The 16,513-nt window shown below is 43.7% G+C and overlaps 1 protein-coding gene across 7 annotated transcripts in view; it reads right to left on the reverse strand.

Moving 5' to 3' along the window:
* APLP2 (amyloid beta precursor like protein 2) overlaps positions 1–16,513 on the reverse strand; it is a 120,915-nt gene that overhangs the window by 20,890 nt on the left and 83,512 nt on the right. For 4 of the 7 annotated variants that reach the window (XM_040326237.1, XM_040326236.1, XM_040326233.1 and 1 more), the window contains 4 exons: positions 11,516–11,646; positions 11,359–11,433; positions 8,605–8,763; positions 6,110–6,238 (listed from right to left, as the gene is read on the reverse strand). In XM_040326237.1, the coding sequence (XP_040182171.1) occupies positions 6,110–6,238; positions 8,605–8,763; positions 11,359–11,433; positions 11,516–11,646 (494 nt within the window). Of the gene's footprint in view, positions 1–4,259; positions 4,287–6,109; positions 6,239–8,604; positions 8,764–11,358; positions 11,434–11,515; positions 11,647–16,513 lie in introns of all 7 variants that reach the window. The other 3 variants (XM_040326235.1, XM_040326232.1, XM_040326230.1) reach the window with 1 other exon arrangement.

Consider the following 16,513-nt stretch of genomic DNA (forward strand, 5'->3'; position numbering starts at 1 on the left):
ATTGAAAAAAAAAAAAAAAAAGCAAAGCAAGTTTAAATGTCCCAATTCACAAAAAGTTATAATTAATGACTTCTCTACTGTAAGAATAAAGACCAATGCATGCAGTGTCTCACGTAACCGCAAAACGAACACGTTAAGTGACCGTGAAGAAGCATGCTTTTCATGTGCTTCACTATATGGCACGCAACGCACAATTAGGAGCGGCAATACTTATACTTTCCATAGTGTTGTGTTCTGCTGTTACAGGGAACGCAGCGCCCATGGGTAACCTAGCCTCTCACTGATAAGGGATTAAGTAAATATGTTTTTTGCAGGACTAGAGACACTTGTATAAGTGAAGGGAATGGAGGGTCAATAGTTCAAGACTGAAGCTGTAAACCATTGGAAAAACTGCTGTCATTCAGCTAAGGCTATAAAAACTCCTGTGGTAATGACATGTATGTTGCCTTTCTTTCCTTCAAGGAATGTATAAAATACATTTGCATATTAATACAGAGGAGTCTGGGTCGGGGAGTCGGAGTTACAAAAAAACGAGGAGTCGGAACATTTATCTACCGACTCCACAGCCCTGCTAAAAACTAAAAAAAAGACCAACATTTTTGAAAAAGTTGCACTGATGGGCACTAATATATGGCAGCACTGATGAGGAGGTACTGACAGGTGTTACTTGTGGGCACAGATTGGCACTGTGGTGGGCACCTCTCATGGGGGCTGTGCTGATAAGCAATGTGACGATCAGCGCAGACCCCCCGCTAATTGAGGAAAGCCATTTACCAGCACTTCCTGGTTCACGCTGTGATTGGTCACAGCTGATCATGTGGTAAGGAGCCTCCGTCAGAGGCTGCTTACCATGATTGGAGATACAGTGTGTCAGAGTTACACACAGCACAAACAATTGGGGAGTCCTAGATAGAGGGCATTTGCATAGTCAAGTCTGGAATTGATAATTGTTCCCACCACGATGTCTTCTTTCGGGATAATGGGGGCGAGTCTGCGTAGTAGGCGCAGCAGATGGTGGGATCCGCTGACTACTGACCCCATTTGTGCATCCATTGTCATGTAGGTATCAAAGATGACTCCAAGAATTTTGACTTTGGTGCTAGGGGTGATAGTTTTACCCAGAATGGGCGGGGGTGTCCATGTTGTCGCGGGGTGATTTTTTCAGTTGGCGTGAAACAGGAGAAGTTCTGTTTTCGCACCGTTGAGTTTAAAATAAACTCTTTGTCATCCAGTTTTCCATCAAAGCTCTTGGACTTTTTACTATTAATATCATTATTGCAGTTGCTGGTCTCACAGAGGGACCCTGCCTTTGCACCTACCATGCCTCTTTTCTTAGAGATAAGGATACCGATTTTACCCCAGAAAGATAAAGGAAATCTGCACAGGACCTTCCTGGGTGTATAGCAGGACTGCAATGGATACACATCATAATGTACGCCTTAGCAGCCATTTTATGCTCAAGATGAATGGAGTTTGCTTTGGAGTCATGGCAATTGCACCACTAGGGGGAGCTAGCGGCATGCAACACCTGCAGCACTGGGAGCCATTGTACGCAATACAAAGAGGAAAGACAAACATAGGCGGAGGGCTTCTCACCTGACATGTTTACATTTTATAGGAAAAATACCTGGGAAATGTACAGACGGCCAGCCTTGTAATATGAAGCTGTGCCTTCACCAGGACAAAGAGCAGGCATTCTACAGAACCGATTACGGTATTTATAACCAGGAGGGCTGCCGGGACGCCATCTCTCTCCAGCACCGCCATGAACGCTCTGTTCACCTAATACTCATAATTGCACAATACACAGGGACTCTGGGGCTCAGACCTGCACATCTAGCTCATTGCTGTTCATTTCCAGTGCATTATACAGTATTTCACAAAAGTAAGTACACCCCTTTTTGTAAATTACTAATTCTATCTTTTCATGTGACAACACTGAAGAAATACTTCATATTCCCATCGCACACATTCCTGGATAAGCTCTTGGGTTTGGGTGCTCGTAGCAACAACCAGCTGGATACTGGTGCACGCAACAGTAGAAATATTTGCCAGCACACCATGGAATGACGTAAATGGCGTCCAAACGGATGATTTATTGCATGATCACAACACAAAGAGAGTGCACCGTTTCAGAGCCACGCAGGGCCCCTTCGTCAGGCCTGACACATTTCTGACGAAGGGGCCCTGCGTGGCTCCGAAACGGTGCACTCTCTTTGTGTTGTGATCATGCAATAAATCATCCGTTTGGACGCCATTTACGTCATTCCATGGTGTGCTGGCAAATATTTCTACGGCAACACTGAAGAAATTACACTTTGCTACAATGTAGTGACTGTACATCTTGAATAACAGTGTAAAATTTGCTGTCCCCTCAAAATAGCTCAACACACAGCCATTAATGTCTACACCGCTGGCAACAAAAGTGAGTACACCCCTAAGTAAAAATGTCCAAATTGGGCCCAAAGTGTCAATATTTTGTGTGGCCACGATTATTTTCCAGCAATGCCTTAACCCTCTTGGGCATGGAGTTCACCAGAGCTTCACAGGTTGTCACCGGAGTCCTCTTCCCCTCCTCCATGACGACATCACAGAGCTGGTGGATGTTAGAGACCTTGCGCTCCCCCACCTTCCGTTTGAGGATCCCCCACAGATGCTCAATATGTCTGGAGACATGCTTGGCCAGTCCATCACCTTTACCCTCAGATTCTTTAGCAAGACAGTGGTCATCTTGGAGGTGTGTTTGGGGTTATGTTGGAATACTACCCTGCGGCCCAGTCTCCGAAGGGAGGGGGATCATGCTCTGCTTTAGTATGTCACAGTATATGTTGGCATTCATGGTCCTCTCAATGAACTGTAGCCTTCCAGTGCCGGCAGCCCTCATACAGCCCCAGACCATGGCACTCCCACCACCATGCTTGAATGTAGGCAAGACATACTTGTCTTTGTGCTCCTCACCTGGTTGCCGCCACACACGCTTGTCACCATCTGAACCAAATAAGTTCATCTTGGTCTCATCAGACCACAGAACATGGTCCCAGTAATCCATGTCCTTAGTCTGCTTGTCTTCAGCAAACTGTTTGCGGGCTTTCTTGCACATCATCTTTATTAGAGGCTTCCTTCTGGGATAACAGCCATGCCGACCAATTTGCTGCAGAGGCATATTGTCTGAGTACCGACAGGCTGACCTCCTCTTCAACCTCTGCAGCAATGCTGGCAGCACTCATACGTCTATTTCCCAAAGACAACTTCTGGATATGATGCTGAGCACGTGCACTCAACTTCCATGGCGAGGCCTGTTCTGAGTGGAACCTGTTCTGTTAAACCGCTGTATGGTCTTGGCCACCGTGCTGCAGCTCAGTTTTAAGGTCTTGGCAATCTTCTTATAGCCTAGGCCATCTTATTTTCAGATCCTCAGAGAGTTATAGAGTTCTTTGCCATGAGGTGCCATGTTTAACTTCCAGTGACCAATATGAGAGTGAGAGCGATAACACCAAATTTAATACACCTGCTCCCCATTCACACCTATGACCTTGTAACACTAACGAGTCACATGACACACCAGGGAGGGAAAATGGCTAATTGGGCCCAATTTGGACATTTTCACTTAGGGGGTGTACTCACTTTTGTTGCCAGCGGTTTCGACATTAATGGCTGTGTGTTGAGTTCTTTTGAAGGGACATCAAACTTACACTGTTATACAAGCTGTACACTCACTACTTCACATTGGAGCAAAGTGTCATATCTTTAGTGTTGTCACATGAAAAGATATAATAAAATATTTACAAAAATGTGAGGGGTGTACTCACTTTTGTGAGATACTGTATTTTTTAGCCTACTGCAGTCCGGTCACGTGATCCCAGACAGCAGCTGCAGGGTAGAAAGTGCTCCACAACGGTAGGGAATGCCTGCAAGTGATGTCACCCTTAGGCTCCCATGGCTCATCTGTTGTCCCTCCTCTCCCCTGCAGTGGCTACTGACTAACACAGGGAGCTGGATCAGATGACTAGAGCAGGTTGAAAACGGGTAAGTACATCTTTCTTACACTGGTTAGTCAGCATAGGTGTTAAGAGGTGGGTGGAGGATTTTTAAGTCTGGTAAGGTTTAGCCTGGAATTCTACTTTAAATACAACTTTTCTCAAAACCTAACCTTAATCTTGACACTAAATATTAAAGCAATTACCCCAATCCCTGACCCAAACAATGACCTAACAATCAAACCTTACACATGTACTCGCCCACTGGTTCTGTATACTCACATCATTGTCTAGTTGATCTGCATGATTCTGGATAAAATGAGAAACACGATTTTTTGGCTTAGAATAAATATCACGATTATCTGCGCAACATCAGCTTTCATATTATACAAAAAAAAAGTGGGCTAACTTTACTGTTTATTTTTATTTTTTATTAAAGTGTATTTAAGGCAACCCTGATTGTAGGAGTATAGGAAGGGAAGGAATATCCTTGATGAGTTAAGGTTTAAATATGGGAGATTACATATTATGGGTTTCTTCTCTGTTATTTTTATTGTTTAACCTAGGGGGGTTGATATATATGTTAACGGTATAATAAGGTGTTATTATTGTGACTGGTTTTAACATGCATCTGCCTGCCTTTTTTTGAAAATAAAAAAGTGTAATTTTTCCAAAAAAATTGCGTTTGAAAGACCGCTGTGCAAATACACTGACATAAAAAAAACGACCGCCATTTTATTCTCTGGGGTCTCTGATATATATTGTTTATGTTTGGGGGGTTCTAGGTAATTTTCTAGCAAAAAATACAGATTTTTAACTTGTAAGCGCCAAGTGTCAGAAAAAGGCCTGGTCTTCAAGTGGTTACAGCCCGAAGTTCATCCCTTTGATCTTTAAAACGATACAATATTTTTTTTAAAGTTTTATAGGTCTCTCTGATGAGCTGAGCAATGTTGTGATAAAAAAAGGAAAAAAAAAAAAAGCAGCCAGAAATGTTTGATAGCTGTGAACAGGGAACTGCTCCGCACTCATTACATGAATCGTGGAAATGCTGGATTAAGATCGTGAGGGGGAGCTGAATTGAGATGCGATTTTTTTTAAACGATTAATCGTGCAGCTCTATATTGTACTGAACACTATTCACCCCAGGCAGAGAAAAATTGCAACAAACTTTCATTCTACAGCGTTTCTTATAATGGTTATAAAAAAAAAAAAAAAGGAATATATATATATATATATATATATATAATAAAAAATATACTTTTTTATATATATATAAATTATAATTTGTGTTTTAAATAAATACACTATATATATATATATATATATATAGTGTATTTATTTAAAACACAAATTATAATTTATATATATATAAAAAAGTATATTTTTTATTATATATATATATATATATTATATATATATATATATATAATGTGTGTGTGTGTGTGTGTAATATATATATATATATATATATATATATATATATATATACACACACACACACACACACACACACACACACACACACACACACACATATATATTACACATACACACACACACACACACACACACACACACCATTTTTTGCCCCCAATCTACAGTCTGATGGAAATAGCTCCTGTTAAGAAGCCTGAATTAAGGTGGTTTGAAATATTCTCACACACAAACCAAACTAGATTTAGGAGTGACTTTTTTATTTTATTTCTTTAAGCATTAAGGGGTTAGAAAATGTAACAACTAGTCATTTGACATTGCAATTATCTGTGTGAGAACCATTGATGGTGTCACTGCATGACATATTACACCCTCCTTACACAAACACACAGGGCGGCACGCAGCACCCCGGGGCTCTCAACACCATTGTATGATGAATACTCACCAACCTACAGAGCCGAGCGCAACAGAAGTAACCAATCAGAGATTGCCTTTCTCTGGATGGTGCAGCCCTCATAGTAGCATTACACAATGCCTGGCACCCCGGAACCTCTGCTGCTGTGTACATTGCAGTTATGCCTTTACAGCCTCTGAAATCTATTCACCCAATAAGGAACGCCTATAATATGTATTCCTAGCAGAAGTGTTGCCACAAACAGCATTACACCGTATTTGCACAATTTTGGATGCGTTCCTACCTGGGACTTCATCTGTGCTGCTTTCTCTGGATCCACAGTCAGAACATGCTCATAATGACGGATGGTGTGCAGCTTGTCTTTGTTCTCTGCGCGAACGTACTTCTTCAAAGCCTGCAGGATACGGTGAGGCTGCAAGAGATCCAGACTGATTAACACCACGTGCATAGGGAATCCAGGAACATAAAAGCATATTCTGTTCAAAAAGTAATAACTTTACTAACAAACACATATAAAAAAAAATATATAAAATAAAAAGTAACAACTGCAGCGCAGAGCTGCAGTGCCACATGATAGGTTTAAGACGTATAACCCCTACTTCAGACATGGGTGTATGAAGGATGCGGTGGCTACAGTGCCTTCATTCACCACAGTAGGTAGAGGGCTCAGTTCAGAAGAAACACCAGTGCCTCAATTGATCACAATATGAGGCAACGTAATCTTGGATATTAACACAGAAAACCAGAACATGGAGCTCTTCTTTAGCTCCCCCCCATAAATCGGGCTTCATTCTGGGGTGGAGCTGACAATCAGTGCTTTTATTGCATTACACGCCCATGGATCAACAATAAATTTGACATTGTGGCGATACTCCTTTATATATAATGTATATTTCTTTAGAAATGATAAATGTGTGTGTGTGCGCACGCGCCTATGAAGCTTAACGTAAACACTTTGCCAATATGTTTCTTTGTACAATGTGTAATTTTATGTATGTGCACACATGGCGGCAGCCATGTTGGTTTACCACTTGCCTAATGGCCCTTTTTTTCACCGTTTGCAAACATGGTAAAAGCTGCTAGAAATGACTGTAAATCCCTCTCATGCCCCGTACACACGACCGGTTTTCCCGTCGGATAAAAAAAAAACGTTTCCTCTCCAGCCTGTCTTGCATACACACGGTCACACAAAATCCGGTGAACTTTTGACAAGAACGCGGTGACGTAAAAGACCACGACGAGCCAAGAAAATTAAGTTCAATGCTTCTGAGAATGCACCAAATTGTTTCCGAGCAAGCGCATTTTTTTCCCCCCTCGGAACAGCATACAGGCAAACGGTTTTCCCGCCAGGATTTTTTCTTGACGAAAAAAAATATATATTTTTATGTTCGGCAGCTTTCCCCGTTGGAAAAAGTGCGATGGAGCATACACACGGCCGGGATTTCCGACTAAAAGCTCTCACGGTCCTTTGTACGAGGCATAACAGTACAATATTTTCTGAAAGCAGAGACCATTGAGATTAAAATGGTGCTTGCAATTTGTATTTCACAATATTTTTGCAGTTATTTATCAAACGCATATTTTCAAGAAAAATTACACCAAAATGAGTTTTAGTGTAAACCAACACAACATAAACCCATCTTTTATTTTATATATATATATATATATATATATATATATATATATATATATATATATATATATATATATATATAAACTATTATACGCCAAATTCTCTGTAGGAAAACCTATAAAGATCAGTTTAGAATTAAGCTTAAAATATGGCCCTGAAATTATGCGCTCACTCAGACGTTTGCAACAATACCCGACGTCAGGCGCAATTAATGTTTACATATACAGGTTTTTATGACTTTTATATCACTTTCATTTATCTTTTAACTTTATTGCCATCACAAAGGGGCTAACAATTTCCCTATGCGATAGCATGGGCAGGTAACAGGTAATGTTTATGAAGACACTGGAGGTCTAATGGAACCTCAATGTCTCTCACTCCAATGCAGCCAGTCAAGCACAGATTGGGTTTGAATAGCTGCATCCTCGGCACTAGTTGAGAAATGGCAGTTGTGACCATGGAAGTAGTGCAATAGATGTCACTTACAGGGTCATTAATCGCAGGGGTGCTCGCGAGCAATGAACAATGATGGCCGCGCGGTAATCCCGTTCCTCGCCGCCTGGACACAATCGGCCACTCACCTGCACTCCAGGACGGCATTCCAGGCTCCCTTCACCCCTCGACAACCTCCGGCGGCTCCTGTGTACCTCGTGGGGAGGAGAACAATAGCGACGCGATCTTACAGCGCCAGATGCGTGGATCGGGACCCGTTGGAGGCCTCCCGGCCAGATGCCATCTTTGAAGCACCGGCCTCGAGTCCAGATCTTTTCTCCCAAGCTGCCTCTGAAGACCCTGGACAGTCCCATGATGAGCGATGCCTCTGAGGCAACCCAACAGCTGACACTGCGTGATGCATGGTCAGTCGCAGGAGGCATAGGGGAACTTGGAGAGGAACCCCTTTAAGAGCCAACCAATCACTTATATTGGAAATCTCTTTGCTGGCTCTTAAAGCTGCTACCAAGCTCAAATCTGCAGCAGTTCTTCTTTTAATCACTTCTCTACCATGGCATTTTAAACTCACCTTGGTAGATGAGTGATATATATATATATATATATTCAGACTTATTGAAGAAAAAAAAACATATTTGGCCAATTTATCCCTGAATTACTATGTAAAACACTATTAAAAATAAAAAGTCACTCACACGAGGGGGCTCAGCCTGCAGGGCCGACAGGTAGTTCTCCAGGGCAATGCGGCGTCTATCATTCAGCATGGCCTCCACGCGCTCTAAGTGGGTCTCCACAAGCTGCTGCTTCTCATGTGCTGCCTCCTTCTCTAGGGCCTTCACTGTGGCCTGGTAATGCTAGAAAGACAAGTGAATTACCAACAAGGACAATATAAATCTTACCAATGTCGTTGGGATTCAGAATGCAAGATCCTCCATCCCAGCACAGGGTTAAAATTCCATTAGCTCTCAGGTGAATGACATTAGCTGCTGCTGCTTTTACTGCCTGACATTCCTCATTATAGCGGATACTCATTAACCGTGACTGCAATAATTACAAAGTCACCCGCAGCAACACATATAATTACACCTCGCTGGCTTTAAAGGTGGCAGAAGGACATGATGGAAGGAAAGGATAACAAAACTCTCAACACAAAACCAACACTTCAGATTATGAACCCAGTACAAGTGGATCATGCCTGATCCTAAAAGGTACAAGAAGCTGAAAAAATGAACAGGAAACTAATAAGGAGACAGAAAAGGTTCTGCAGAAAAGCAATAAAATGCAAGAAGAAACAGGATAGATTCAAATTGCTGTTTTTTTTTTCTTTTTCTTGGCGGTCTGGGGTCGATGCCAAGAAGGTGAATAGCCAACTATGACTTTCAAATCTGAAGACTCTTTGACCAGTTTCTTGCTTGGCTTGCATCAGCCCGGAATGCAGAGTATACAGCAATGCAGGCAGGATCATATAGCATTTGGGTAGTAAACAGAATCTAGACGTCTCAAAGGTAAAGAAAACAAGAAATGCACTGCTTGCAATTTACAGGTAAAAAAGTCTCAAACATTTAACATTTTCTTGCTGCCCCCAGGGAACAAAGTGCATTGATCATGTTGTCTTATTCCGATAGGTGGTCCGGATGCAGAACTAGTGTGGTTGACTGTGCGCTCCCATCTCCCCACTGCTCAGTAGGACATGAACACCTAATTACTTGTGATTGACAGAGGTGGTCTTTGACTCCAGGTGGAACACAAACAGTACTGAGCTCAGGCATGCTCACAACTAAGGATGAGCTCTGGCGTGTTCGCATAGAACACGTGCAGAGCCCGCCAGGAAGTGTGCACGGCGCTGTGCTAATCACAGCCAGGGATGCTCGGCTGCAGGGATCGTGAAATGTCTCCCTGGCTGTTATTGGCGCAGCGCCGTGCACAGTTCCTGGCGGGCTCTGCACGTGTTCTATGCGAACACGACAGAGCTCATCCTTACTCACAACAGAGAGCAGGCAAGGTACGAAATGCTGCCTCAGCTCCATAAATTGGGCTTCATGCAGGGGAGGGGCTCAAAAACAATTATTTCTGACATAAAGATGTAATATTCTGCGAAATTGTTCTAGGATTCCACGGAAATAAACATCTTTATGTCTGCTTGGAACTATTTAAGCATAAATCAATAGACCAGCAGGTAAGATTATATTACTAATGAGACTTGTTTAACCTGCAATAGACGCTGACCAAACTCACAGGTTAAACATTTTAAAACAAAGCTGAAACTCCCAGCTCTGGGGATTGTCATGAAACACTTTTTCCCCTTCATTTTCCTCAACACATTTTCTGGACGTTCTTTCAAATCAGGAGCAAGGCTTTGGTAGGAGGGTTACTCAGGCAGTTATTCCCTTCTAGAAGAGACTTCTTATTTATTCTCTCATGTGCGTTCGTCAAAATGATTGGGGAATTCAATACCTGGCAAGTCTATTATCAGAAAATGTCCTGGTCAGTAGGGTTACCCTCCCTATACTACTAAGGGAAGTGGCTCACTTCAAAGTAGAACAATCGTTTTCCCATTAAAAAAAAATGCTGCAGCACTATAAGTTAATGAGCACTTTGAACTAGCTGCTCAACGCTGGTTTACAAGTCTGAAGCTTGTCAGTTATCGCTTGGCCACATTTAGTGGTCTAGATGGGTAGAACTAAACAGGGCTGATACCTCTTTTTTTTTTATTATTATTAAGTGGTATGCAATGGGCTGATACCCCTTGACACAGTGGAGTGCACATAGCAGCACAAGATTTGTCAGGATCCACAGGTATTTTTTGCACCTAAAACAGATGTAACACACTTATAGCTAGATTCACAAAGAGTTAGGCCGGCGTATCAGTAGATACGCCGACCTTACTCGGAATCTGCGCCGTCCTAAGTTTAAGTGTATTCTCAAACAGAGATACACTTAAACCTATCTAAGATACGACGGCTTGCGCCGTCGTATCTTAGGGTGCAATATTTAGGCTGGCCGCTAGGTGGCGCTTCCATTGAGTTCGGCGTAGAATATGTAAATCACTAGATACGCCTATTCACGAACGTACGTGCCCCCGTCGCAGTAAAGATACGCCGTTTCCGTAAGAGATAGGCCGCCTAAAGATAAACATGCCCCCTAGGTGGCGTAGCCAATGTTAAGTATGGCCGCCGTTCCCGCGTTGAAATTTGAAAATTTTACGTCGTTTGCGTAAGTCGTCCGTGAATAGGGCTGGACGTAATTTACGTCCACGTCGAAACCAATACGTCCTTGCGGCATACTTTGCCGCAATGCACACTGGGATATGTACACGGACGGCCACATTTACGCTACGCCGCCGTAAGTTAGGAGGCAAGTACTTTGTGAATACAGTACTTGCCTATCTAACTATTTACTGGTTAAATTATACATGCTGGTCCCCTATTCTGGAATAGAAAGCCACTTACCTGCATCAGGGTTTGTTTCTCAGCTTTTGGCATGTTCTTGGCCTGGTGCTCAGCTTCCTCCCACTCTTTCTTGGCCTAATAGGAGGAGGTCCAGAATTAGAACACAGCTGCACCTATATGGCTTGACAGCCTTCCCTGCTCACCGGCCTGGACTTACCCGGTCCATCCTGTTGCGGTGTCGCACCTCAAGCTGCTCTTTGGCTTTCTGGAAGCGAGCGTGCTCATTGTCATCAGCTGGGGTCTCTAGATAGATGTCCACATCATCAGGTGGAGCAGAGGTGGAAGGGACTGGAAAAAAAAAGACATTAGTTAGTAATGTTCTATGCATCATCTATGAATCCCCGACCCGGACAGTGGATTAGGACATTAGAGGCAGCAAAGCGGCAGAGGGTTAAGAAATAAGCACAACTTCCATTCATTCACAACAATCACACAGCAAGATCTGAAGTGTGGAGGATGTGCTTCGTTGGGAGAACAAGAAGGCATCTTGTAGATCGGGGGGCTCCATTCTGTACCATCCACAAGGCACACTGGACAACTCCAACACTGCAGAATTTGTCATTCGGCGCAAGAAAGTCCTCGTTTCTCACTACACTATGTTAAAGTGATTGTTTTTAAAAATCAGAAAAAAACAAGACTTTACAAACATGTTATACTTACCTGCCCTGTGTAGTAGATTTGCACAGAGCAGCCCGAATCCTCCTCTTCTCGGGTCCCTCTTCTGCAATCCTGGTTCCTCCCTCCTGTTCAGTGCCACCACAGCAAGCAGCTGGCTATGTGGGCACCCAAGCCGAGTCACAGCTGTGTCCTTTCACACACGGCACCTGACCCCGCCCTCTCTCTCCTGATTGGTTAGCTGACTTTGATTAACAGCAGCGGCAGCCAATCTCGCTGCAGCTGTGTCTCGCAAACAGGGGGGAGAATCTCGGATGGCGGAGACACTCGTGGACATCGCTGAACAAAGAGGGACCTCAGGTAAGCGTTAGGGTGGGGGGTGGGGCTGAGGGGAGGCTGCTACACACAGAAAGCCTTTTACCTTAATGCATAGGATGCATTAAGATAAAAAAGCTACTCCCTTTACAACCACTTTAAGGGATTTGCACACAAGGGACTGAGCCCATTAAGGGTAATTGCCGACATACTTCCTCCACCTAGGCACAGTGTGCAGTCTCCTATTAACATGAATGGCTGTGTGCTGCTGTATTCGTGTATATGGTGTCATCACAAACACAAGTACAGGTTTATGAAAATGAAAATAAAAAAGATTTTTTTATTTTTTGTGCCTACGGCCATATACACAACGACAGCAGTGCACAGCAAATACAACAATTGCACTGAATATGCCAAGTCACCCATGTGAAAAAAACCCTTGGATGCATATCAACATTGTTACATGGCGAGCCAAAACAACAACTCTGCAACCCTAGCCTGCAATTTTATGTTTATTTCTGTCCTTAGAGGTTTCAAAAAAATATATAATAAAATTTCTATGCTCAGTTTTAGGGTTCTTCACAATTCAAGACCATGATCAAGGAGCAAAGACTGCCCCATGTGAAACGTGTAAATCCCGGTTCTGAATCACAGGGTGACAGTTCAGTTCATGACCCGGGCGTAGCAGAGAATATCGAAGGAAGGCTGACCGCACTCCAAAAAAGGTCAGAACAAATTAGCTTTATTGTATAAAATCCCCCCCCCCCCCCCAAAAAAAAAAACACGACATCACAGACCCACGATACACAGAGATAGCAGCGGGCTAAGCTAACCAAACCGATGCCCAAAACAGCTAGATCTCAAAAATATAACAAAACATATCAATTTATTTCAGATTACGGCTTGCCGACGCATTAAACCAGGCATGTCCAAAGTCAGGTTCCGGTTTCAAACGGCCCGTCTGGTAATTTGGACAAGTATATCTTTTGTGGCCCCCGGGGCTCAGGGATTCATTGGGATATATATGCTGGCTGCCTTGGAGGGGCCGGGACGAGTGCCGTACATACAGTGAGAAATTCCTGTTTACACAGCGGCCTCTGTGATTGGAAGTCCTGTCTCCTGGGCTGCCATTGGACGACTCTTCTGTCCATCAAAGGAGACAGGATTTTGTATTAAAAAGGCCGCCGAGAAAACAGATTCTCCTGTATGTAATGTGTTGGTGCTCGTCCCACTCCCTCAATGTCACCTCCGACGGGCATGGAACAGGCTGCACTGATGGCAAGGGGGGGGGGGGGTGCAGATGGGCTGCGTTGATGGACACCGACTCTTGAAGCTTCCCTCTTAAAGTGGAGTTCCACCCATAAATATAACATTACATCAGTAGTTTTAAAAAAATGTCATTTGTCCCAGTCAATTTCTATTTTATAAAGTGTCTAAATGCTGTAACAACCTAACAAAACGGACCTTAGTTAACAGACTAACTTTACTAGAATACATTAAGCTTGTGTATTACAGGGGTATTTATATTTAAAAAGTGAAATTGTGGCCGGAACTCCGCTTTAAAGTGAAGGTGCCTATCATACGCTGATAAATATGGTATATCCAAATAACCTGCCCAAGAGAATGGCAAGAGAATTCTTGTCGGGCAGTGTATTGGTTCTCGAACACATTTTTTATAGACCGAAATTTTAATGGCTCAAAGAATGTCAGGCAAAATGGTCGGCCCTCATGCATGTTCACTTCATCAAATCTGGCCCTCTTTGAAAAAAGTTTGGACACTCCTGCATTAAACTGTGGTGTAGCACAATTTGGGTTACAAAGCAATGATGGCCAGTATGCGATTGGTTACCTCCTACACCCCCCTCCGTGTGTTCTCTCCTGCAAGGCAAGATTAGGGAATGGGAAAAGCACGACAACTGAAGATTGTGTGTGCGGTCTGATAAAACGATACACGGTCCCAGGAGAGGACAGCTTGGACATCGTGTCCCATCGCATAACATTTCTCCACGGCACACAATGACTCCCGTGTATCGGGAATATCAGTCGCAGCAAAGCCAGGCAGAGAGCCAGGTGAGGGGTCACGGCACCAGACACGGGAGGAACTGGCCTCTCACCAACGTCAATGCCAATGTAATCCAGAGGACTGGGAACTTTTGTTTCTTTTCATCAAAAGGCAACTAAGGCGTAATGTAATGAACACACACAGAGTTATTTATTTGGAAGATTATCTTAAAAAATGCAACTCCACTTTCGTGGGGGGGGGGGGGGGGGGGAAGAATTAAACATACATATAAAATCGCAAATAAAAAATTCCAGCATATACAAAAAGTCATATTGTATATGAATGCAATTAAAAATTGACTTTCCCGATCTGAATTTTTCTGTAAAATGCAATAGCTGAAATATAACCCTTCTATGGCTTTATCCATGTCCATTTCTACATCCTGTACAAAAAAAGGGAGTTAACAGGAGATTGATATTGTGCCTTACACACAGGGCCGATAGCGCTCGGACGCAGATCAATAGTTTTACTTTATGGCAAAAGGACTTGGAGTCTCTGGATGAAGCGGAATGGACTCAGGCACTGGAGGTGTTGACCAGGGTTTATCTCTCGCCCTCCCAGCGTCTGGCTCAGTTGTTCATTGTTCAGAAAGCCCAATACACCCCGCAGAAAAGTTATACTTGGGAAAAGACCACACCGCCAACATGTCCCAGATGCAATACAGCCAACAGGTCTCTCATTCATAGGTTATGGCGATAACTCAAACGTCCCCGCTACTGGGGAAAGGCGTTTATAAAACTTTGAATTCCCCATGTTGAGTGACAACAATAAATCCCAAATTTGCCATTTTGGGGGTGATCTCAGAAGATTTGCTTTCAGAGGAAATGCACACTATGGACAAGGTCCTTCTACTTAGCCTTATACGTAAACTCATATTACAAAAGTGGATTACGCCGACAAGGGAGAGGTCAAGTATTTGAAGTGCAAAAAACTTCACACTCTGCATGTGGTGAATACTAAGGCCCCATACACACACACGATAGAATTTATCCGCGAATACGGTCCAGCGGACCGTTTCCGCGGATAAATCCTCTCGTGGATTTCGGCGGATTTTCATGCGATGGTGTGTACACACCATCGCATTGAAATCCGCGCCGAAATCCTCTGGCGATGACGTGTCGCGCCGTCGCCGCGATTGTGACGCGGCGACGCTGTCATATAAGGAATTCCACGCATGCGTCAAATCATTACGACGCATGCGGGGGATCCCTTCGGACGGATGGATTCGGTGAGTCTGTACAGACCAGCGGATCCATCCGTTGGGATGGATTCCAGCAGATGGATTTGTTGTGCATGTCAGCAAATATCCGATCTGCTGGAATCCATCCCAGGGGAGATATATCCGCGGAAATAGATCCGCTGGCGTGTACACACCATAGGATCTATCCGCTGAAACCCATTTGCTGGGATTTATCTGCGGATGGATTCTATGGTGTGTACGGGGCCTAAGGGGCAGATCCACAAAGATCTGCCCCGGCGCATCGTATATGAGATACGCTACGCCGCCGTACCTTACCTGGCTTTAGTTTGAATCCATAAAGATTTCGCGCCGTAAGTTACGGCGGCGTAATTCAAATCGGTGATTAAGGGGTGCGTTTCATTTAAATGAAGCGCGTCCCCACGCTGAACGAACTGCGCATGCGCCGTCCCTAAATTTCCCGCCGTGCATTGCGCTAAATGACGTCGCAAGGACGTCATTTTTTTTTAACATAGACGTGAATTACGTCCATCCCGATTCACGAACGACTTGCGCAAAAAAAAAAAAAATAATTCAAATTAAACGCGGGAACGACGGCCATACTTAACATAGCAAGTGTAACTATACGCCACAGAATAGCAGCTTTAACTATACACCGAAAAAAGCCGACTAGAAACGACGTAAAAGAATGCAACGGCCGCTCGTACGTTCGTGGATCATAGGAAATAGCTAATTTGCATAGTCAACGCGGAAAACGACATGAACGCCACCCAGCGGACGCCGAAGAATTGCAGCTTAGATCCGAAGGCGTACGAAGACGTACTCCTGTCGGATCTAACCCAGATGCCGTTGTATCTTGTTTTGAGGATTCAAAACAAAGATACGACGCGGGTAATTTGAAAGTACGCCGGCGTACTCGCTCTGTGGATCTGCCCCTAACTCTGACAACTGGTTTCCATAGGGGG

Source organism: Rana temporaria, chromosome 10 (assembly GCF_905171775.1).
Source record: "Rana temporaria chromosome 10, aRanTem1.1, whole genome shotgun sequence".
Lineage (NCBI taxonomy): Eukaryota > Metazoa > Chordata > Amphibia > Anura > Ranidae > Rana > Rana temporaria.